At 32.3% G+C, this 24513-nt stretch overlaps 3 protein-coding genes across 7 annotated transcripts in view; 1 reads left to right on the top strand and 2 right to left on the bottom strand.

Moving 5' to 3' along the window:
* The window catches only part of LOC105258715, a 90997-nt gene extending 80520 nt beyond the window's left edge, over positions 1-10477 (top strand). For 2 of the 4 annotated variants that reach the window (XM_025405975.1, XM_025405974.1), the window contains 6 exons: positions 5582-5891; positions 6535-6810; positions 7162-7406; positions 7827-8093; positions 8497-8752; positions 9215-10477. In XM_025405975.1, the coding sequence (XP_025261760.1) occupies positions 5633-5891; positions 6535-6810; positions 7162-7406; positions 7827-8093; positions 8497-8752; positions 9215-9390 (1479 nt within the window). In that variant the 5' untranslated portion in view covers positions 5582-5632 and the 3' untranslated portion in view covers positions 9391-10477. Of the gene's footprint in view, positions 1-3551; positions 3785-5581; positions 5892-6534; positions 6811-7161; positions 7407-7826; positions 8094-8496; positions 8753-9214 lie in introns of those variants that run through there. The other 2 variants (XM_011270170.3, XM_025405973.1) reach the window with 2 other exon arrangements.
* A 3965-nt stretch (positions 10478-14442) lies between these two features.
* LOC105258717 lies at positions 14443-16934 on the bottom strand. Its single transcript, XM_011270173.3, has 3 exons — positions 15987-16934; positions 15514-15612; positions 14443-14959 (listed from the first exon to the last, which is right to left on the bottom strand). The coding sequence occupies exons 1-3, from the start codon at positions 16245-16247 to the stop codon at positions 14579-14581; spliced, it is 741 nt and encodes a 246-aa protein (XP_011268475.1). The 5' UTR covers positions 16248-16934; the 3' UTR covers positions 14443-14578.
* Positions 16935-18454: 1520 nt separating this feature from the next.
* Positions 18455-22955, bottom strand: LOC105258713. Of its 2 annotated transcripts, none has more exons than XM_011270164.3 (3): positions 22790-22955; positions 19278-19566; positions 18455-19085 (listed from the first exon to the last, which is right to left on the bottom strand). In XM_011270164.3, the coding sequence occupies exons 2-3, from the start codon at positions 19548-19550 to the stop codon at positions 18594-18596; spliced, it is 765 nt and encodes a 254-aa protein (XP_011268466.1). In that variant the 5' UTR covers positions 19551-19566; positions 22790-22955; the 3' UTR covers positions 18455-18593. The 2 variants fall into 2 exon arrangements, with proteins under 2 accessions (XP_011268466.1, XP_011268465.1); XM_011270163.3 differs by lacking the exon at positions 22790-22955 and adding an exon at positions 20358-20574 and having other exon boundaries at positions 18456-19085.
* Between the last annotated feature and the right edge of the window lie 1558 nt (positions 22956-24513).

Raw genomic sequence — 24513 nt, 5'->3', positions numbered from 1 at the left:
CTGAAGTAATTTCGCTTGTGCTTTGCGTCATGTATTTGACACGAGATTCGCGGAAAAACGGCTCGGTAAAAGGCGCAAAGTTAGACGGATTCACGCTAAAGTATAAAAAGAATTTATAAAAAGAAAAGTAAGACACCGTACGTTGTAATTATCGACTGTAATATAAGTCGACTGACTATAATAAAAATCTAGCTATTGTATCTTATTATATCCCTTGCTTTCATACGTGTATACGCATATGTCTCTCCGGATTTAGAAACCACTGCCTCTAGTGACCTGTGCATTGTTGACGTAAGTAATCTACGTAAGATTTTTCGCAACAATTCTTCATTGAGCAATTTCTTACGTGGACAGCGTAGAATGATTTAAACATTTTCTATTTCAATAGAGATTTCTACTTTGATATGTGATTAAAAAATTACATGTGATTAACATGTGACAGAAAAGAAACGTCAAACTTTAATAGAGAACAGTAAATTTTAATTTTATTGACAAATTTTATGATTAACGTAAATTTTTTTTCAAATAAAGACGTAAGTTCTTGGCACACAATTAAGAAAATCTTGCTTTGAAATTTAAATAAATTTATGAAAATTTTAAATCGCGATTTATTTTTCGAGATTGTAAAATTTCAGAAAATACGACAGTTGATTAAAGTCCCGAGATTTCGAGAGAGACAATATGTTTATTTTACTAATCAAACTTAAAATCAAGCTGAGATGCTCTAACAAAAATGCAGCATGAATACGTTCGTCAGGAATGGCCGAGATGCGCAAAAGAATTCGCGTCGCATCTCATTTAAAAGTTTAAAATCGTCTGTTTCTCGCTTGTCGTTATAGAGGAGTCACGCGAGGGATCCTTCCCTTTTTTCCATTTCCCAATAGAATCAAGTTTGAAAGAGAAAGAATTTCGATATTGTGGAATCATCGGAATCTCTTAACAAAGAATCAGCGAGGCACCTTGTAGATTAGCTTTGTATCCCAATTTACCAGGTGCTTTCGTCTTAATTAAAACGTAACCGACCTCTTCTTTTAAACTTTTGTACGAGACTATTTAATTCGCCACGTCGACGGTATCTTTGTGGTATTCATCTCGCGGGAAGTCGACTTCCATCGTCATTTGATAGAAATACAATGGGTATTATATCGAGATGAATTGATCGGTTTCCGTTTACTTGCCGCCCAGACCTCGATTATCCACCGAGTGTCGGTTCAATCAACCAATTCCGTTAGTCGCAAACAATAGTAATTATCAGGCTACGGGGAGCTAGAATTGTACTGCATGTATATATCATCGATTTCTCTCTCATTAGATTCGAAACGCTAAATATATTGACACAATGCATATATTTATAACCATTATTTACTTAATATCGACGCACATACATCTCACGACGTTGCCATTATATTTATAACTGCATTTTACTAGAATGCACGATTTATATGCAGATTTTACATCGTCCCCTCTTAGATTTATGACGCTATTATCCTAATTCACGCGATTAAATTCTCCGCTCGAAATAATAACTCTTTCGGGATACTGACTTTTCTTTTTTCTCTCGCACATTCTCTTTTTGCCTCCTTTCCCTCCGCCCTCCCTCTTCCGCTATTTTTTTAATGCTACATTTCTTCTCTATTCAACATGCCAGACTCGAGTCTCGTAAGATTCGAATTTAAATGTGCCATTGAAAAACGCATAATGCGATTGTTGTGTGCGAGCAGAATAAAAACCAGTCTTTCTCGCAATTTTCCGAACTTTAATTTTTCGTGGCTACCACTTGCTCCACTTCAATCCCATGTAAATTTTAGGTGGTGCAATTATACGTAAACGAATTTGCGAAAAGACTTCTTTTCTAAAAATTTGCAATTTTTCGCATTTTTTTGCTTTCTTTCAAGGATTGTCAAATGCATAAAATGTGTGTGTTTTTTTTACATTAGTTACGAGATCTAGAAAACATTGTATTTTCACCCTCGTAAGCAGATATCTATCCCTTTGAATGAAGCACAGATATATCCCTTCTTTCTTTATCGATATTTGTTAATTTTTTTATAAAGTTTTCTCCAAACGTCCACATCGAAAATTCGATATGGATGTTTCGATTAGCTACATAATATTATATGTGTATCGCATATTATTTTTCAATTTATCTCGGTGCTCAATTATTGCGATGCTCGAGATTCACTCGTGCAGGTAATGATGATTAATGATAGTTTGCGCGATGTCCATTACGACAGGATTAAGGGAATGATGTAACGTACTCTCGTCGTGACGTCGCGTTACTCTCAATATCCCACGGCAAATAATTCAGAATTTTCAGAATTAATTTGGAGCGCGCAGAGCGTGACTTGCGTCGCGCATACATCTTATGCCCATGCGCAAAATCAAGACCGTACATATTGCAAGAGGCGCACCGTCGTCTCGGAATCTTTTTGTCTCGATCTCCGATTCTTTGTTATATTTCTTTCGTTATCCGATCTTCCGTTGTCAGAAAAAAATTTTAATTTTTTATATTTTAATTAATTTTGTATAAGGCTACAGAGACTTTATGAATTTTTCATTTTTCAGATTTGAATGTGCAATTGAGCATAATTTAACGTGGATGTGACATTGAGAGAAAATTAATTTCGAGCTTAATTATCCAGGCATTTAATGTGAAACACTGTGAAAAGCGAATTTTGCGCAAAATAAACGATTGTGCGTAATTTACTTGGAATACTTGGGGGATCTAAAGGAAGGACCTTTATTCCTTCTGTATATAATATCCTATTCTGTATATAACAACGGTTCAGCATGTTCATTGTTGCTGAGCTTGCACGTGGGCGGGCTTTATCTGCTTACGTAACTAAACAAGCGATTATTTGCATATTTTTTTGCTACAATGTAAAATCACTCGAGCATATAAAGACTTGATAAGATCAAAGAACGATATGTACACCACATGCAAATGTGTGCATACATATTTATTTAATGCGGCGTATTATATATATTGTATATACATATTAATATCACGTCTGGCTTTGACGTCCATTGCTGTTTAGATTCATATTTATTTCCTACATTTACCAGCGTGAAATGCATCTTAAATTTAATTATCAATATTATAATCTTTTCAAGATTAAATTTAATTTTAAATATTTCAAATTAACATTTAACACAATTATAATTCTAGAATTTTTTATTAGATTATAACGAACAGCGAATTATGAATAATGTAATTGAAATATATACTGAATTATTCCAAAGCTAATATTGTGTGATGCAAAAGTGATTAAATCGATGTTAAAGCTATCTAACTCTTTACTTTGTTGATATCAATCATTATTGCATCACGATATTTAATCAATCAACAGCATTTCAACTTAAACTTGATATTTTTTTGATGATTTTCGAAATATATTTCTGATTTTATGGTGAAATTGCACAAGTAAATATAGGGTTAAGCAAAGTTAATCGATGACTTTTGCAAAGGGGTCTGCTTGTCGTCGCCGAATACGGTCCTGGCGACAGACTGGCGGCAGAGGTCGCAACACAAAGAGGATGTTCTCCTCGTCACCAACGATGGGATGAAGTCGCGGTTTCTGTTGGCTTGCCTTATCGCGCGACGCAGTATTCGCGATCATTCGCGATTAACGCGGGCCGCGTGTAGTCGTCTTTATCATCCCTCGTCATCGACGCGATCGACGCGAGTACCTCGCAAAAGGGACGCGACGATCCAGAATAACCGGGGAAACGCAGACGTTTTTCCCCGACCGTGGGCGGTGTCAGGTTAGGTTCCTTCTTGAGGGTGAGTCTGATAAATTTTCTCTATAAGCGTTGATTTTTTGATAACGTGGATTAATTCGCAATGTGTTGTTCGATTGATTTTCTGTTTCCCTCCGAATGTCATAGTAGCGTTTGACGTATCTGTCATTGACAGATAATTAGCTTAACGTGCTGATAAGCAATCTTGGTGGAAAAGATTTGACGTTTCGTCTGATGACAGGCGCTGCTTTGTTTATGTTGCGCTTTTTCTGGGGACGGTGTACACTGTCTGCCTCCATTATTTTCCCTTTCTTTAGTGATGTATAAATAGGGGGAGAATTTTTTTTCGAATGAGAATCTCCTTGATCATCAATGAAAACTTGGCTATATCTTTTTATTATCAAGCGAATAAAAGATGTGAATAACAAAGACATTCAGTTGCACGTTTATACTGTTTATTATTAAATTGATATGTATAATTTGTTTAGCAATATTAATATTAATTAAATTAAAATCTCTGTTGAAAACTTGTTTCTACTCCAATAATTTTGGAGTAATGATATTTCATTATTCAATCATTAAATAATTATAAATTAATTATTACACAATTAACATTTTATTTATATGATATTATTTCGAACACTTTCTTATTATTTATTATTTATTAAAAAAATTTATTATTTATTTACTAGAAAAAATATTGATCAATCCAATAAAAATTTTCATAAACTCTATTTTTGTAACAATATTTTTGCAAAAAAGATTATTATGTATTTACTCTTACTTATATATACATTTTGTTATATACACAAAAAATATTATTATGTATTTACTCTTACTTATATATACATTTGTTATATACACAATACAAAGAATTCATTTACATTTTAATATTAAATACAAAGAGGTTGTTTTTCTTTTAATCATTTATTAAGATCCGTGAAAAGGGCGAGGTTCGCGAAATCCCACAATCTAGAATCGTAATTAGAAATTAATTTTAACAGATGCGAAAATATTTAAAATGTAATGTAAGTTAATATACAACATTAGTTATATATATTATAATTAATTATATTATAATTAATAGTTTTACTCTAATTGCAATTATTATCAAAGATAATACTTTATTTTAAATCTAACAATTAGTTGTCTAGTTATTAATCTAATTACAATTATTATCAAAAATAATTAGAGTAATAATTAGACAACCAATTGTTAGATTTAAAACAAAATAAATTATCAATTTGTTTAAATACATCTTTTAAGTTTGATCTATTTTAAGAAATTGATTTAATATTTTTATTTTCTATTAAACTTTCCGTAAAAATTGTGAAAATAATCCTTTCATTATATACGCGTTCCATATATCATTCGGCCATTTTCTGTGTAATTGCCATATATCTCAAACTATTAGTAAAGTTGAATTCCTTATTCAAATGCTATGAATGCAGTTCGACTTAAATACGACCGTTTAATTTTCACGTCCTATTATCAGAATCATTTCATAGAAATTTATTGCAATTACTAGATTTGTTTTATATTCAGGAAAACATAATAAGAAACTTGATTTGTTTATTTATAGACTACCGTCTAAAAATACTTTGGTATCAGTCGTAAAGTCTGCGAAATTAATTTTATTATTTATACTAAAAATAAAATGCGCTTATGCGATATCGTTTTTAAATTCGCATAATTCAGAAAACTAAAAACATACGATTACATTGAGAAAAGATGTCATTTAGATTACACAGAGGTAAAATAAGCTGAGTAATCTGTCGAGATAAATTTAGGCTACAAATATATTATCGTACGAAATACTAAGCCGTCCTCGTTTCGATAGAATAACGAGAAAGCCGCCAAGCTGGCGAGCCTAACGAGCTGCGTGTCGACGATGATGGACGACGAGGAACAGGAGGAACTCCGCTGCACCGGCAGCGACGTCGAGATCGAAGAATACACCGACACCGAGGAGTCACCATATGTCGCTTATCAGGCCGGTGGCGATAAGCTGTTCGATACCGATCGCGAGAACTGGCAGAAGCTCCGCTTCCTGGGCACCCTCGTGTCCGTCGCGATATCAGTAACCGTCCTCGTTATCACGTATCCGCTCTATCTCGAGAGTGTGGCCGTTGTCTCCAGCGCTTACACAGGTAGACGCACAAACACGCACACACATACACGTGCACGTGCTCTAAATATGTAGGTACGGCACATGCTGAATCGATGAGAATTGACCGATCGATTAGGGGATCCCGTAATCCCGGGATTAGAAATCTCGAGCATCGCGACCTAATCTCTCGGGATCGTAGTTACTGCAAACAATTTGTGTATTTATATCCGCGAAAATATTTGCCGTATGCCGTGATCGCATATCATCGTATAACTCTCGCATTTCCAACATTACAGCTCGCGCTGACCTATGTAAATTATCTCCCCGTGAAAAAAAGCAATAGCATGTGTGTATGTGTATGTGAGTTATGCGAAACATTCGACCCTACTACCCAATAATAGATGCCGATCTTTGAAGCTAGTTGAGGCACATCTATAACAGCTGCTAAAATATATTCAATCTGATTATTTTATTCGGACTTTGAATTTTCTCTTCATGTTTGATATTTGGCTAAAACACGAAAATATTTATTCGGTAAACAAAATATAAAAAAAAGCTATTTAAACTTGATTGACATCAGACATTTAATCAATTTTTGATAATTAAAAAACCTCGCGGTGATTTCTTTTCTCTTGTAACGTCAATGATTTTAGCTCTTTAACGACTTGTATCCCGTTTCACAGGACTCCTTTTCACTGCCCTGTGCTCCGCCTGCATTTTGGGGATGGTGTACTTTGTCGCAGATAAAGTGTCGCCGCCACCACCACTGATACCGAACAGCATGCGAGTCAGGATATCCCGCTGCGGTCTGATCAAAATAAGCACTCTATATGCTCTCTCGGGTATCCTAGTCACCCTATCACTCGATCGGAATAGAGTACTATGCCATTTACAAGATCCGATAAAGGGCATTACCCTCGTCTTTTCCCTCGTCTATTACTTCTTCTTTTGTCGGAAAAGTGAGTGTCTTAAAGTCGTTAACCTGTAATATAATTATTGTAATGAACAAAATAATTTCGCAAAAGAAATTTTATTTCGCAGAAACTTAGCACTACTTAACTGAAAAAGTCAGTACTTAGTCAGTACTTAGAAAAATATTTCTGGATATATAATTTATATATCCAGGAAAATATTTATGATATTACATAAAAAAAGTCATAAAGAGAGATTAAAAATTTTTTATCTTTGAAATTAAAATTTGTATTTAAATTTCAGATATATTTTAAAGACAAATTTTTTTTTCTTTTCGGAGTGAATAATTTTTCTTTTCAATTTTGCATTAAGTTTACGAGAGGAATATTGACCGTAAGTGTTTTCAGTGATGAGTCTGCAGCGAATATTCTCGAGCACGACCATAATAGTGGGTCTGTTTATAAGCGTTGATTATGGTCTCTGCGACGAGTTTCGTTGTCGTGGCCGGGAGGTTTCCTCGCATACAACAGTCGCTACCAGGGGATCCTGGGGTGTCCGGGCAGTTTGGACGTTCGTTTACGTGGGTGCCCTCGCCTCCTTCGCCATGTTTTTCACCTTGCTCGAACGGCATTACACCACCGGGGTAATTTAACATCCTCGGGCCTTTTTCGTCAATTGAAATTTATTCGTGGGAATTTCAACGATATATACTGTGTCGTGACCCTTATTAAAACTAATCTTCAGGGGATTTCTAATTCCGCGCGGTTCTCATCTCCTTCAGCGAGGAGATTAAAAAACAGAATTTAAATTAATTAGACAAAGGGAAATACTTTAATTCCCACGTAAAAGGAGATTAGTTACTTACTCGCGAATCATGTTTTAAAGAGGATCACTATATAATGCAATTTGTAAATTCTATCTCTTTTTTTCTTTTTTTGTTGGAAATTTTTAAACGGATTACATTTTTCACTTGACGGATTAGCTTCCCGCGCGATCAGTGAATTTTCATTTTCCGAACAGCTGACTGATGAAGTGAGTGACGTTTGCGATCTCTGGCTTTCAGCAACAAAACGTGTGCCACATGTTGACGACGCAGCACAACTCGTTCTTGTACACGGTGTCCCGTTTGGTGTCCTCCCGCGATATTCGCCGTCGTGGATCGGAAGAGGAGGGTGGTCGATTGTTGCACGTGACCGATCCGGATCCCACGATAAAACCAAAAAGCTACCCTAAGCCGCCGGTGATGCAAACTCTCTTTTACATACATGTCATCGCTTTTTTTGCCATCCTGACGTTCTGCTGGCTCGACACTTTGCCCGGCATCGGCAGGGTGAGTGATGTGAAAAGAAATATGTCTTTTATATGCCGATGGCAAGTCGGATTTTTCGGATTTTTCAGAGATTTCCATAATAAAAATCTTTTATTTTCGATTTTTTATAAATATTTTTTAATTTGAAAATATACTTATGTCATGAAGAAGAATCGATCTTTAGAGCTAACATTTAATATGATTTTCTTACTTTTTGAATTAATTAAGAATTTAAATATTTTAAATAATAAATTAAAATTTTTTTTGTTTATTGACAATTTACTCCAAGTTTCTTATGTCATTAATCATTACAGTAGAAAAACGTCTGCAACAAACAAAAATAATTATTTTATCTTTTAGAGAAACCTTATAGACAGCTAAATATTCTCTACTTAATTAAATAATTTTTTTAATGGTATTTCAGGGCTTATCGCCTGTAGAATTGTATCGTACTATCGAGCAGGGACTGACGTGCCATTTTAAAGGCGGCAAAATGTGCTCGAACGTGTCCAGCCATGGATGGACTTTTCTATTCGCTTACATCGTTTTCTCGATCTCGATCCTCAACTTCCTGTCCTTGTGTGAGAGCGCGGTATTTAGCGTGGCCACCGCAACCGTGTCGCTTCCGTTGTCCGGTATCTGGTGGAGTATTTACAGGATGGACGTCGACTTACACGGGGGTAAATAAATAATGCATGCACTTTATCATAGTTTCGAAACTTGTTCCACGATATTTTAATATTGACAGGTTAAAGCTATTCTTGCTTAAAGAATAAATCAATCAATTAGGATTGATAACAATTTATTTTTTGCAGTTATGAATTTAAAATCTCTGTATATATTTAGGAAATTTAATCTTTAAGTTATAAAAGCTTTTTTAATTAATTTCAAATTTTCTATTTTTACTTTGTCGCATGAGTTTTAAATCTAGGAAGAATTTAATTTTAATATAGAGTGTATTTTTTCTTTTTCTCTTACAACTTTTATTACAACGTCATTTATTATAGTCATGTTTATTTATGACTCTCATAACACATGATGAGTGCATGTAAATATCTCGAGCTTCGCTGTAATACTTGAAAATGAAGTGTACTCGAGCGTAGTTCGATTACAAGCTGTTTCTGAAGAGAACCTTGAAATAGGTTCCATCTCCTGGTCTCCAGGAGTGACGGGCGAGCTGATCTGCGCCTTGCTCGGTCTTCCTGTTGTGCTGCTGGGTCTCGGTTTGCTCGTCAGATCGCACTTCAGAGACACTCAGCTTCCTTACCAGACCATTCAGCCGCCCGATATTCAGCCGCACGAGCCTTGTCACAGATGAATCTCTCTGTAGCATTTGGTCTGGCCTCGCGATCAGGTCCATACTAACTACGGTGATCCATACAAATGAATTCTGATTGAATTGACGGGACGATGAAAGGAAGCGTTGCTTTTACGTCAAATCGATCGGAATAAATGAACTTAAACGAGGCAAAGTCCACCGAATAATCGGAATAATAATGTTATTGTTGTACATTTGACAGATATATTTTGTCGACTGTTTTCAGACACTGATGTTTTTCCTTCGATAGCGAGATCAAGAAGGTAAAAATCTCGATTCGCATTTACATTTTTCGCCAATCGGCACAAGATTACAAATTCCACCAATGTCAGTTATCTCCGATTGTGATTTAATTAACTTTTTTTTTAAGAATAAAGAAAATAAAATAAAAATAAATTAAACTTTAAATTACTAAAGAGATACCCGTTTTAAATCGATATCTTTTATTTAAGTAAATAATAATCATAATGTGTCACATGTGTGTATACGTTGATATTATTCAATCGAGATTGAAATCAACGTATCAAGAATTATAAGATATTACGAAGTTACAAAAAGAATTAAACCAGATTTAACTGACATTGGTGGAAGACGGCCGAAGATTTTTGAACGGCTACATTGTCTTAAATGCAATTTATGCGCGCACGCGTTCGCAAGATTCATTTTTTCGAATGTGGAGAAATGAGATTGTGACGCGCGCGCGTTTTTGTGATAAGAAATAGCGCCCATATATCTGTATGTTTCCCTTTTCGTGAAAAAAAAAGAATAGTGCGTGGGAAAAGAAGGAGAGAGCGAATGTTTCCTATGTATTTGCCAAACGTAAACGCGCGCGCGCGACGACGTTATAGCCGATTTATATTTTATTTTGATATGACGAGATGTTTTATATATTTTTTCGAACAATTTCAAATTACATGTGTACTGAAAATTGGATTTAGAAAGGTAAGAAAGACAAAGTATAAGCGGAAAGTACTTTTTTAGCTGCGAATCTGCGTGCACAGGAACACCTTTAGTTAAGATTGTTGCAATCTTGATAAGTTTCCAAGCTCGAACGTGTTCATTAGTGGGAAAAAAAGCTAGAAGTGAGATATTGAATATTTTATATATTTTAATTATTCGTTTAATCATTACGAATATTTCTTTCTCATTATTTAAAATTAATTTTTCAACATTAAATTAATTATATATTTGTTTTTTTAGAAATACATATAACTCTTGAATAATGATGTTGAAAAAGACGACAAACTGATACGAATATTGCAATTTTTCATTCTAGATTGGAGAAGTTATTGAGTTGAATTTGAAATGACATTTGGTACTTGCAAATTCAGCTAATAAATTAATCAACTAATTAATCTTTATTAAATTATTTGCAAGAGTTCATTAAACGTAATTAAATAAGTATGAGATATATGAGATATATGAATGTTACGAGAACAGAAAGTGCAGAGATTTCCTTGATGAGGTGGAATCATGGAAAATTGCATTGCGACAGCTTAAATTTTCTAACGATTCACGACTGCATTTCATATTCGAGCCAGCTTCCTGCAACACTCGCAGTTTCTGCGCGCGCGGATTGCACGCGATAGCGTAGCGTATTTCGTCCAAACTTGTGAGAAGACAGTACTATATCTGCTGCACAAATTTGCAACATCCACTTTAGTATTTCCTCCACAGTGGGAGGTATTCAAGTGGTAAGCTCGAGTGAGATACGTGCGCACGCGTGCGTATGTGTGTGATATCTCTCCACGACGTTCCACTGATGCGATAGACATTATTCTATCACTAACTTTAGCGCACAAACTATTACGAACTAGTATGTCCTGACCGTGCGCGGTAAATAGCGTTCGCCCTGTAAAATTTCATAGCGGATGAAAGTTTTCAAATCATGTTAACCGCCCGTTTACGCTGTTAGCAAAAATTCCCAGCAAGGCATGTCTTCCTTTTCATCAATCAGAGTGCCAATTACGTAAGATTACATATTTCCTCCAAAGTATCTTAGTCTTCCCCTTGTAGAAGAGTATCTTTTTTATAGATATATCGTTTGTTCACATATACGTATAATATATGCAATGAAAATTTATTATTTATGTATTTATTTACGCTTGGGAATTTTCTACGGATTACTTTTATTTTTGTAAGTATTTTATTTCAGATTTTTTATTACATTTATTTCTTCTATTCATCTTCCATAAACTGCTAAAAATGTAGTACGTATTATGTTGATGTTTCACTTGAAAAGAATTTATAAATGTCAAATGTTTATAATACAGAAATGTTTTATTTATATATTTCTATGGATGTAAAAGCGACTTTTATTTTACTATTTTATTTTTATTCTATTGTTTATATTTTCTCCCATATTATTTTTATTTTTACGAGGACAAAAGTAATCCATGGAAAATTCTTGTAACATAAATACATGGTTTTAATTATACTTATATGTGCACGAGCAAACAGTACACTTATGGAAAAAGATACTTTATGATCAAATTTTTTTATAATCTTTTGAAATTTTTCTTTCAAGACCGCAGAACATTTGCTTTTCGTACACTTATGTTTAACTGTTTATTCTAACTTTGTACTCCTCTTCTCCCCGGAATAAAACCATTAAGTAATCAAATTTCTCTGGAAGAACAAAAAGAAAAATCAAAAGTTCAAAAGCGGCTCAGAGTGATCTCAGAATGAACGAAAAAAATGATTATTCGTGCCAAAACTTACAAGTCTCGAGTGACTCGACTTGAACTAACAATAAGTGTATTCACACGCATTTGCATTACTATTTCGAATAATAATGATAATAACAACAGTAATAATACATAAGTGTCGTTATATATTTGTCGGGTGTCAAAAGTGACACGCGATGTAGTTCGTTGGCAGCGATTACTGAATTTAGGCTGTAAGTTAATTAGACTATAAGTCAGAGAGGAAAATATTAACTTTGTTGGAAGTGTGTCAATATCGTATTCTATATATACATATATATATATATACATATACTGGAAGGAAAACAGTTATACGTCCACATTTTTTACAATAGCAGTAATAGCGAAGCGTTTTAAAGGAAAGTAACTTATTAACGGTTGACTGAGTGCAACGATAATAAAATTAGGTGCGCCACTCTCTCCGTCTCTTGCAATCTCAGTAGCTTCGCCTATTATAAATCGACTACCGCTGAATGTCGTAGTAGTAGCCTTCTTAATGAAGTTGATTATACTCTTGCGCGTTGTTTAGCATAAAAATAATTAAACTGATTGAAGGCTTTGGCGCAAGAAAAAAGTACATTTTATTATTTTTCAAGAGGTTTCTCTCTTAGAGATCTTAACATTTTTTTTCTAGAAATCTTAACATTCCAAAAATCTAACTATCTAATAAATATAACATTGTTTTAATAAAGATGGGCATAGATAATTTTTTATTTGTTGTTTTTAATTTTTAATCGATTGATACTCTTTGCATTATTTTTCGTTTTTTTTTAATGTTAGAAGAGATGTAGTTTTTCATGAAATTTGAACTTAACTCCTCTTAAATTGCACCAGAGCTTTCAATTTCAAACGTGTACAAGGACAGATTTCTTCCGCATACACTTTCTACATATATACATATATGTTATATAATATTCTACATATTTGTTAACTCTATTAAATATATAAATATGTGTGTGCGACGGGTAGTAGTGTAATAGAGACTCGATAATTTATTTATAGACGCCAATATACGCACTTATATAACATAAAGCTAAGAACTCAGTTGCAGGAATTGAAGTGCAATTTAAAGAATTGTTAGACACAATGTTTTTCCTTCGCCCTTAACCGATTTCACTAACTTTAGTGAAGACTTTAGAAACTTTAATGCAATAATATTTAATTCGTGGCGCATTTTCTCCACACAAAATCGAATATCAAAATGCAATAATCGAGTTATATGTTATCTTCCTCGTTATGCAATAAATAAGCACCTTTTTTCGCACGGTTTTCACGTTTTTTTCAAATATCTCAACAAATGTATCTTTACTGAACATTTATTATACGCTGGGTGTGTCTTCCTAATAAAGCATTACATAAAGTTCCAATCGTCGCGCCTTTAGAGAAAGCAAATATGCGCGAGGGTTATTGATAGTACTTATTGAGAGTTTCTCGAATACGGAGACAAATATCATATAAGCAATAGATTAATTATTTCCGTACAATAATTCCGTCATTGGCTGTCAAAACGCGAAATCGCGGAAATTATATTACATTAATCGCGTACGACTGTTACCGTCTTCTGTGGCTTTATCGAAGTACCTTTAGACATAATCGTGACAATTGCGATCCAGATGTTGTAAATTGTGTGTTGAGAATAATATATTATTATAATATATTATTGTATTATTTATTGTCTGCGATAGTTCGCTTGCAGTTTGTTAGAGATGTCAGGTCGCATCATATAATTTTGTGGAAAATGATTTAGGAATGAAAATGCAGTTTTGCTCAAAGTTATGATGTTCATTGCATCGTAGTCTTGAGCGTTTTCCGGATACAAACATGATACATTAAATGTATTAATATATACATCTATACATATATATACTTATATAAAAAAAGTCATTGTTATATTTTTTCCTATCCGAAATATATTTCATTCATATTTCAGATCAAAATCAAGCGATAGCGTAATTCTTAATTAATTAAATCTCTTTGCATTTATATTATAGTTATATAACTTTATTGCTTTGCAAAAAATAGATATTTTTGAGTACGATTTAATATTGATTTAATATTGATGAATTTTGTCTTCAGTATTTTGTTAATAGTTTAAAGAAGGGTAGTGTAAACAAGCTAACATTATTTCCTTTTTTTATAATTATCATATTTTTAACTTATTATATATTATATATAATTTATTATTATTTTTAATTTATTATATATATATATATATATATATATATATATATAATTTATTGATATTATGAAGCCAAATTGGAATTATTATTCTTAGTTCAATTAGTTTATTAATATAATTACTATTTAAATATAGTTTCATAATTTCACACGCTATTTATTTTATTATCATATTGTAAATTTTTCTTACGTAATTTTTTAATTAAATTATTGTTTCCTTTTTCAAGGCAAATTTCTAAAATTGATGTAATTTTGACATAAAGACTACTCCGTTTACTCAAAATACAAGCAGAAATCCGATATTATCAAATTTTGCGAGCGACAAATTTAACTGTCTTGTGTACATTACCTATTCTATCCGACATTTTTTTGCCACCGCGTATATAATCTTCATATCGCGCCTCGGCGAGAATCTCGAAGTTCAGCTTTTCCATAATTCGTTGGCTGTATACCGAAGCAGCAACGGCGAACGCCACTTCTGGTCGTACGTGTTCATTGACGATTTTATCGGCTACGCAGACCTGCTTCAGCTTCCTGGTGCGCAATCCGCGCGCGACTTCGAGACTCTTGTTCGTGATTTGTCGGCCGATCCCACGAGCTTGACATTCCGGATCTGTGCCTATATAGAAAATTTCCATGGCACCACGCGCGTTGTATTTTTGAAAGATGTCTACTCGTGATTCCACCTGATAACATGATTCTTGATAAATGATAAGTTTGTCAAATTTGACTATAAGTAAGTATATTTCGATCAAGCGATAGAACATATTGTAAAATTCGATTTAATAAAAGGGAAAAACGCGATCTTCACCTACAATTCGTAGATAATTGACACAGAGGCACATATGTTTTTTTAATTACATATTTTATAAAAATTTTTGTACGATTTTTTTTATATTTAATGAAGAATTATTTAGAGGCATTTTTGATATTTATTAGCAAAACAATGAATACTTTAGACTTTTTAAATTTTAAAGCGGCAAACAAATGCAACTAATGATATGATAAGATAAAAATACTTTGTATAAAAATAATTTTTTATTTTACTTGAAGCAAATGTAAAGTTCCTTTAAACGAGATGATGTATGCTAGTAGCTTATGAAGATTAATTATTATCACGAAAAAGTAACGATAGCTGTGATATTCTTATCATTATTTATGACGAAAGAATTGAAGATATGAAGAAAAAAGCGCTCGTATTGTTGATTGCAGTGTAAAATGATTTAAGTAACAAACTCACGTCATCAAGGAACTCAATCAGATCTCGGCACGAGCGATGTTTGATATTATTTTCTATAAAAAGAGCGAAGGAATCCGTTTCTCCCGACTTAGGAGGCGCCTAAAAATATAAATACACATTTCGTGCAAGCTATAATAATTCTCCTCAGTTTTATCTGTTCTCAATTTTAATACGTCCACAGCATCCGACATACATACATCAACTAAAATATGTAATGCAAGTAAAAAAATAATACTCCTGATTTTGAAAATTTCTAATATACTATATCGCAATTTTTAATTATTAATTTTTAATTATTAAAGATATCGATGCGTGAATTGCTTATTAATTAATATATCAATACATGATAACATATGCAGAGATATCGAGAATGAATCATTGATTATTTAAACAATATCACAAAATATTTAATAATGCATGACTCTGGTCTAACGTCAATCTTCAATGTAACGCTATGTATATACTATACTTGCGTATAACTTGTTGAATGCCACGGCGACAACACGGTCTGATCGATCGACCGCGATCACCGTGCATCCGTCCTTAATGACTTCTCTGAAGACCAGTTGCATCTCTTCAGGTGCACCGGAATCCTCGAACATTCCCACGCCGATCGCGATGCACTCCTGGCGCATCGATTGCCATTGCACAGTCAGGGCGTCCTCGATTCGGTCCTTGCTGAGGATCCTGAATTCGATGGCCCCGGTGCGATCGGTCCCGAGACAGACGGGCATAGTTGATCTGAGCTTTGCCTGGAAGAAACGCTATAGCTATCGCTATAGCTGATCGATACGAAAGCGTGAGTTTATACTTGTCTTGCGCATCCCGTTTCTCCGATTTTTCTAATGAGATTTCGCGTTGTGTCGGATCCGATAACTTTATTGAGCGTAAATTTTTGCACTATAAACATTTACACTCAATTGGCTGAATACGATGATCACTATATAAAGAATATTGTCAAAAATATTTAAAAACTCGTGTTTTGCGTTTCTTTTTTTAATTATAAAAAATTCCGTTAATTTCATGAAATTTGTCTCTTGGAGCACACACAGGTATCTTATGTCATAAATTATAAATATATTTATATATTTATAATTTTTAGAGATATTTTCTTCCTTAAATTATAGTTTTAATCGACGAAAAGAAACGAGACTTCATTTTGATGCACCAAATGAGATATGTCTGTACTTCTTGCTGTCTTCTGCCTAATTAATTCACGAATAATGTCTACTGCCAGCACAGTGCATGTTCTTTATAAACTAATCGGAATAAAAATTCGATCAAGTTCTCGAGTATGTTTCGCAGATACTATATCGTAGCAATATGATAACTAGTCACGCAATTTTTATGCGTAATTATTAAGACATTGTAAAGCATTATGTTGAGCATTATCTTCTTTCGTTATCGTTATCACATTTTATTTACTTTATTATAATAGGAGAAGATTTGTATCTTTCTTTCTCGTTTTTTATGAGTTCGTTTGTAAACAATATTCAAATTTATTAAATCATTATGTAATCTATAATTTTTATTTCATTTAATAATTATAATATTCAATATATATATATATATATATATATATATATATATACATATATATATATATACATATATAATTATATATAATATCTAAGATTAATTTATTAATTATGCAAAATATTCTATATATTATATAATATTTATATTAATATATTAATTGTACAGAAAAAAATTATAAATTATATAATTGATATGTCCAATACTTAATACTTATTTAGTAAAAGAGGGATGTGAGAAAAAAAGTCACAAAATCATCGGAAAAAAAAAATTTATAAATATTTGATTTTTCTTTTCTTTTTTTTTTTTAAATCATATTTGATCCCTCGCAACATTGCATAACTTTATAAAACTGACGCTTGATTCAGACAAATAACGATAAAAATAGCCTTCATATTAACATATTATGTAATCTTAAAAATATGTTACTAATCCTACAACTAATCTTTATTGTCATTGCGTGCATGAGATCTTTTAGTCTAATACATTTTTCCTTCGCAATTGACTATATTTCTATTATGTGTGATGTCATAGAACATCTCTTTTGAACATTATTCTATCATGGCATTGTCGTGATTACTAGCAACGTATTCAAATAACATCAATGCGCAATTTGTCCTCTGTAATGTATTTACTTGTATTTGCATGCAACTCTAATATATTTTATAGCATAGTTAAATATGTTCCATATTATAGAATACAACATATTTTTTGATTGCATAGAACATTATTTTTTCTTAATATTCTTAATATTATAATTATTCTAATTCTTATATATATTATAAGAAATTCTATTTTTTTCTCTAGAAAATTTTTTTTAATCGCATATATAAGTTGTTGACGAAATCGGATATAAAATTTTTTTTTAAATAACAGATTAAAAAAGATTATGAATTTTACATGAAAATTCCTTCAAATCTAATAAATCATATATTAATTTTTATCACAAAGTTCTTAATTTAAAAATGAATTATTTTTTCTTGAGTAAAAAATATTAAGATTGATAAGAAAAAGAATTGATGTATAAAATTAAACATAATAATGCGATTTTATACATATGTTGATGTATTAAATAGATTATAAACACCTGATCAGACATTTAATTAACTTTTCAGCACTTAAAAAAGAATTATCTCTACCTCTAATATCGACACTCTAATATCGGTTTTTTAATATCTTACTGCAAAATATCTTTTGAACAAACAACGTTCCGAAGATAAATCATCTATTGACTTTCTCATGCATTCTAAAGATACAGATAAATTATCTGTATGCTTTTCTATGTTTTTCTACCGTATAACTTTGAAGTCTTGTATCAAATTTACTATGCAAAAAATTAAATTATATTGCATATAAACATATAAATGCATAAATAAATGCATATTATTATTATATGTTTATATATTATATTATGTATAACTTTTTTTTTAAATGTGTGAAAATCAGAGATGGTAAAAAGAAGATAGAAATACAATGTAAAAACGTTAACAAAGTCACAAATTTTGTCTACAGAAACGATAAAATTGCACGATTATCGACTATGTCTATGCGAGTCTCTTGGCCACTAAAACGCACTTTTGATGTACCTTGTTTATTTTTTCACTGTACTTCTTACCGTTGAATTCGAAATCATCGTAGGAAACTTCTATCAACTGATCGAAGTGGAGTTTCGTGGCAATTCGTTGCGAGTAATTGGACGTCATGATCGCAGAAGCCAAGGTTGGTATCTTGTCAGCGTTTGACAAATCATCGCTGCCATGTATCGTGACAGGTGTCCTCACATTTTTGCCGCGTCTTAATTCTTTGCCGAGCTCTAATGATGAAGTAACTAGCAATTCACCTATTCGTCGTTTTTCGTAGGCGGGATGTGTCGCCAGAAACATGATTTCAAGAATGCAATTGACATTGTAATGCTTGAAGAGATTTATCCTCGAGTCTATGTCTATCATAAAGTCCACCAAAGCCTTGGATGATTTATATTGACAGTCATCGCTGAAACGCTCAAAGTAACTCTTCTCCGTGCTGCTGTCGGATACCTGGGAAATCGAAAAACACATTACTCAAGGTACATATATTAAATCATTTTGCATTGCAAGTTTTATACTATTAAAAATTAAATTAAAATTAAAATTAAATATAATAAAATGTAATTTAAAAAAAATTAAATTTTTTAAATTAATATTTTATACTAAAGAAGTTTGAAAAAATAAAGTAGAATGTTCGCTTACTTGAATTTTGTTGAAGCTGACGCCAACAACCTCGTTGCTGGTGATATCGATAGCCACTACACTGACGCCATCCTTAGCAGCGTTCAAACAAAGTTCTTCGAGTTCTTCGGATGCTCCTGGTTCCAAATTTATGTCTACGGCTTTTGACACACTCTCATTGATGAAGAAGCTCTCTCTTAACACTTTTAGAGCACCCTCCAAGGTTTCATCTGTTAAGGATTCGAATTCTATGCGACCATCCTCTGTCGAGCCCCAAGGCCGATAAGAGGGCATTCTTTTGCGTGTTTTGCTGGAAAATAAATATTATCTTAATCGTTTTTAAAGATTGTTTCGAAAGACGAGAGAGAAACTCATCAACATTAGATAACTAAATTATTTTAAAAAATTGATAAAGTATATCATCAATTATATTATCTTTATATTAAATTAAACAATTTTGTATCTATTTTCTCAATGTCACTACTAATGTTTGTTGTATTTTTAGAAACGAAAAATTTCAAGGAGATAATACATAATTGCTTACACATATACACGTCTACAATTAATAGTTAAAAAATTGCTTATACACATACCGCTTACAATTAATAGCTAAAAGTATTGTTCGTGCAAATAAGGAATATCATAACTTTTCAGAAATGTTGTCTATATTTTTGAATGGCAGGAAATGACGTGTTTCTGTCGCAATTCAATTGTGCATACTTATTATATGGCAATCAATGCTCGCAGATGGATATAATAATAATTAGTCTTAATAATGTCATAATAAGAATTACATAAATATCATTTAATTTTTACATATTTTGATATATAATTTTCATACATTATTATATATAATTTTTATATTTTAATGTTTTGTTTAAGTTTATAACAAGTTTATAAACTTATAAAATAATATTGAAAAATATATAAATACGATTAGAAAATATTTAAAAATTTGTTCTATTATTTTTATTGGTATTACTTGATAATTAATACTAAAGAACTACAAGAAATACTAAAATTAATATTAAAGAAATACAAAAATGTTAAAAGAGATGTTATAAAAATTAAATGTCGTTTCAATAATACTCGAGATAATACCTCATGTTTGAAGAGATCTTAGCACGATGACTGTTCGTTGTATACTGAACAGCTATCCGTGATAAACGTGCTGAAATACAGTTCATTACAGTGCTGTACTTATCTTGGGAACCTGGCCGTAATGCTTTATTTTTCGAAGAAAAATACATGATACGGATAGATGCATGCACTAAATTATGACGAAATTTATTATTTAACAGTAATTTAATAATCAATATAAAAGAATGCACAAATATACAAGTAGTTTTTCAGATAATGTATTTTTTGTATAAAAGAGTAAACATTTATATATATATATATATATATATATATATATATATATATATCTACAATGCTATTGCTTTGTTGTTTTTAATCTTGTAGAGATATTAATTACTGTCATTATAATTATTGTTATTTTATGACATAGTTAATGACAGAATCAAAAAAAAATTCTTATTCTTTCTTGATACATATTTGTATATATGATTTTTTACTTTTATATTTTTATTATCCATTTTTTATATCTATGTGTGTACATATTCAATATATATCTTATTTAATAAGTATTTAAATATATATCTTATTTAACCTTTAGACTGCCGGAAAGCCGGAAAGATATATCGGCTCGAACCATGATATGAACTTTGTATATAGTTGATGCATGATACAAGACACAAGTTTGGGCACTTTTAAAGGACGTTTTGACACCTCAAATCCCGGCAGTCTAAAGATTAATATATATCTATATATCTATATACATCTTCAATATATATCTTATTTAATAAGTATTCAAAAAGTATTAAATAAGTATTAAATAAATATTAAATAAGTATTTAATAAGTATTGAAAAAATGTGTTTTTTTTGTAATAATGTTATTGAAAAGAGAGGCCTCTAATGCGCTCGTAAATAAGTACAGTCCTGATAATTGATACTGTATTTTACACATACATTGATAGCGCGCAAACACATGCAAGTTACAATATGTGACACAGTAACATTCACTGTTGAAAAGATCGGATTTTATCGATGTTTCATCGATGTTGCACACGTATTTATGTAATGTTTATTTTTATAGCAACGCTAATTATCATTGAGCGAACATTGACTCCAATTAAATGAATATACATAATCGTTGATTGCAACAAGAATATTGATTTGTTTTCGACTAGTTTGATAGAATTGTTTGCTTCTTTTCAGTGACATGAGCTCTTGAAAAGTAATTAGACATGCGCAAGCGAAGTATCATTAAACTTAATATATTATATATTTCGCATATATTATATAATGCGCAGAAAAAAAAAAACGTATACCCGTATTCATATAACGTATAATTGCATTTACATTAATAATAATGTTATTTGATATCAAAAGTATCAAAAATATTTGATTAAATTTTACTATCGTATCGCATATCAATGAAAAAAATATCATGCGAATACGTCAACGAATATATTTCCATATTGACGTTAAAAATGTTAAAAATTGTATTTTTAAAGTATTAAAAATTGTATTTTTAATATTTTTAATGTCAGCGGAAAGCATGTAAATATTTTTTATAATTATTACGGATACGAAGATGGATATTCATTTTAGTTTGTTTGTTAGCAATAAAAATAAATATCTAATAAATCTCTGTTTTTATCTTTTTCATCTTGACGAATAATTTTCATTGAATTTTTGTTAAAATCGATACTTATACTTGAAAAGAGATTATTTTTTTTAAACTCAAGAAGAGAAGGCATTTATGGATTTATATTCGCATTTTATTAATTTAGTAGAATACACTGGTAAAATTTAACCAGATATTTTAAGAATACTTTGCAATATTTATTCGTAAAAAATAGGAACAAAATTTTATTTACATCCTTTCTTATTTACATCTTTTCTATTTAATAAAATTCGTTAAATTCTGATTATAGGTGAATGCGATATAATTGCGATACGACTGTCAATATTAAATGCACAATGAGAACAGGAAACAAAACATTACAAAAGCAGAATCATCGTATCATATATGAGTCAGTAATTGTGCAAGGCCGCAAGAGAAGCAAAAATATATGATGGATATATTTAGAATCACACGTCGTGAGACGAATCGTGGTGAGTTGTCTCGGTCGTTCGTGATTCTCGCATCGTTTTTTGAAAAATTAATCTTTCACAGATCATTATACGATCGCGTTTTATTATACGTATATAAATATATTATACGTAAATAACTTGCGAGTGGTAAAATCTTTTTTAGCAATCGAAGATTTAACATAAAGGGATGATTCTGTAAGAATGCCTCAAGTTGCCTGAATCCTTCTAATAAATTGTGTAAAATGATTATTGCAATCCTTGCATAATAATGTTTGTTCAGATTTTCCGAAATATTTCTCGCCGATTTCCACTAATAAACAAAAGCGGAAAACTATATAGCTTTCGTTACACTTAGCACAGTAACACGAACATATCTTTCCTCTGTTCTCTCCGTCATTGTTTGACTATTTGAAATACATAAAGCTCTCTCTACCGCGGATGAGGAACTGATTCCACTCGAGAAGTCGTACATAGAGAGAACGGGATTATAAAATCAGTATCCGGTTTAAGTTCTCGGGTTTCGACTCGATACAGAAAATATGCTCGCATTACGAAACGATAGTGTTGCGTGAAACGGTATCATCGATAAATTTCGCATATCGTATCGATACCCGAGTTAGAAACGAGACAAGAATCGATGCCATCGTGCGAGTTAACAATAGGAATAAAATAAATTTACCACTCTACATTATATCAATTCTTGAAAATGAATATTATTTTTGATAAAAAAATGTTTATAGATCTTTATCATTTTATCTTTATATTTATATTTATAAATATAAAATATTCCATTTATTTAAAAATCTGGCGTGAATATTTTAACATAAAATATTAATAAATGACAATAATGTGTTGATTTCATGAATTAAAAGAGTGAAATTTATACAGCAGGCAAATTCTAACTCAATAATTTTTCAACAGAATTTTTACAAAAGATATTAATTATAAAATATTAATTTTTTTTAATTATTAATGTTTATATATTATAATTCATTTTTATTGTATTAGCTTTATTATACGGAAATAAATGACACATTATAAAGAATGAGTTTTATATCAAATTAAAATGTGAAAAATAATACGCAATATTTCATTTATTATTACTATTATTTCTTATTAACAAGAATAAAGAATTACTTACAAAATGGTAGATGGAAAAAGTCGAAAATGCGAGAATCGTTTCGCTAGTTTGGCACGAACTGTTACTTTTGTAAGACTGTTACTTTCTCGGTGAGATACCTCTCTTATAACAATACTAATACATCTTTCTATAACTGCGCCGTTTATTTATTAATTATTATCGGGGAATTCACCGTCTTGTTTAAATATTTGCGAGATTTTCAATTTCGTGATGTGCAGTCGGTGACAGGAATCTCGTATTCTCGACTCGAAGACCGCGAAACTTCGATTGTGTATCGTCTCGATTCGCGTTCTTTGTGTGCATGAGATAAATTTGAATTTCAATATCCCTAGAAAACGCGCCTTTCTATTGGGCGGCGGACGCAGAGTGGGCGCCCAGTGACAGTCGCTCGGCCAATCGCGTCTCGAGGCGCCCGCGACTTGCGTACGCGCCCTTTGGCGGCGACGCGCGTGCGCGGCTCGCGCGCGACAGGCAAAAAATAAGATGGCCTCCCAACGAAACAAATAGAGCGCCGTCGTAAATAACACAAACCAAACCGTCCGAACACGTTTCGAGCGTGCCCCGAGTACGAGTCGCGCGTGCGTTTCCGCGACATCGCCGAGCCCCCCGCGACCCCCTCGCGGACGACGCGCGTTCACCCTCCGCAAAAGAGAGCGAGACGTGTCCCGCGTGTTCCTCTCGCGGTAGCGTGGACTCCGCGGGACAAGGTTCTCCTGCCTTCCCCTCGCATATTCGACGTTCATTGCCAGTAACTTTTATTCGGAGAGATACGTGAGCAATCTTAGTGGCGGGACCCGCCATCGGGGAGGAGAACGTGGACGAGAAGGGGAGGTTGGTGTTGTCGCCGGTTTCGACGCCGCGTCCGTCATCAAGATGCGATCGTGCGACGTGCACGACACGAGCCTGCCCGCTCCACGTAGCAAACTCTCGCGGTCCCACGCCTAGCTCCTCAT

This window comes from Camponotus floridanus, unplaced genomic scaffold, assembly GCF_003227725.1.
Source record: "Camponotus floridanus strain SB8 unplaced genomic scaffold, Cflo_v7.5 scaffold129, whole genome shotgun sequence".
Lineage (NCBI taxonomy): Eukaryota > Metazoa > Arthropoda > Insecta > Hymenoptera > Formicidae > Camponotus > Camponotus floridanus.
The sequence above is the reverse complement of the archived record's forward strand: the minus strand, read 5'-3'. Positions and strand labels throughout refer to the sequence as shown.

Excerpts from the sequence above, each read along its gene's own strand:
- LOC105258717 (XM_011270173.3), bottom strand. The coding sequence starts at position 16,247 with ATGCCCGTCTGTCTCGGGACCGATCGCACCGGGGCCATCGAATTCAGG. Across the intron at positions 15,613-15,986 it reads TGGCATTCAACAAGTTATAC|GCGCCTCCTAAGTCGGGAGA; the intron begins GCAAGTATAGTA and ends TTATATTTTTAG. Across the intron at positions 14,960-15,513 it reads TGATTGAGTTCCTTGATGAC|GTGGAATCACGAGTAGACAT; the intron begins GTGAGTTTGTTA and ends TCATGTTATCAG.
- LOC105258713 (XM_011270163.3), bottom strand. The coding sequence starts at position 20,506 with ATGTATTTTTCTTCGAAAAATAAAGCATTACGGCCAGGTTCCCAAGAT. Across the intron at positions 19,567-20,357 it reads AAGATCTCTTCAAACATGAG|CAAAACACGCAAAAGAATGC; the intron begins GTATTATCTCGA and ends TTTATTTTCCAG. Across the intron at positions 19,086-19,277 it reads TCAGCTTCAACAAAATTCAA|GTATCCGACAGCAGCACGGA; the intron begins GTAAGCGAACAT and ends TCGATTTCCCAG.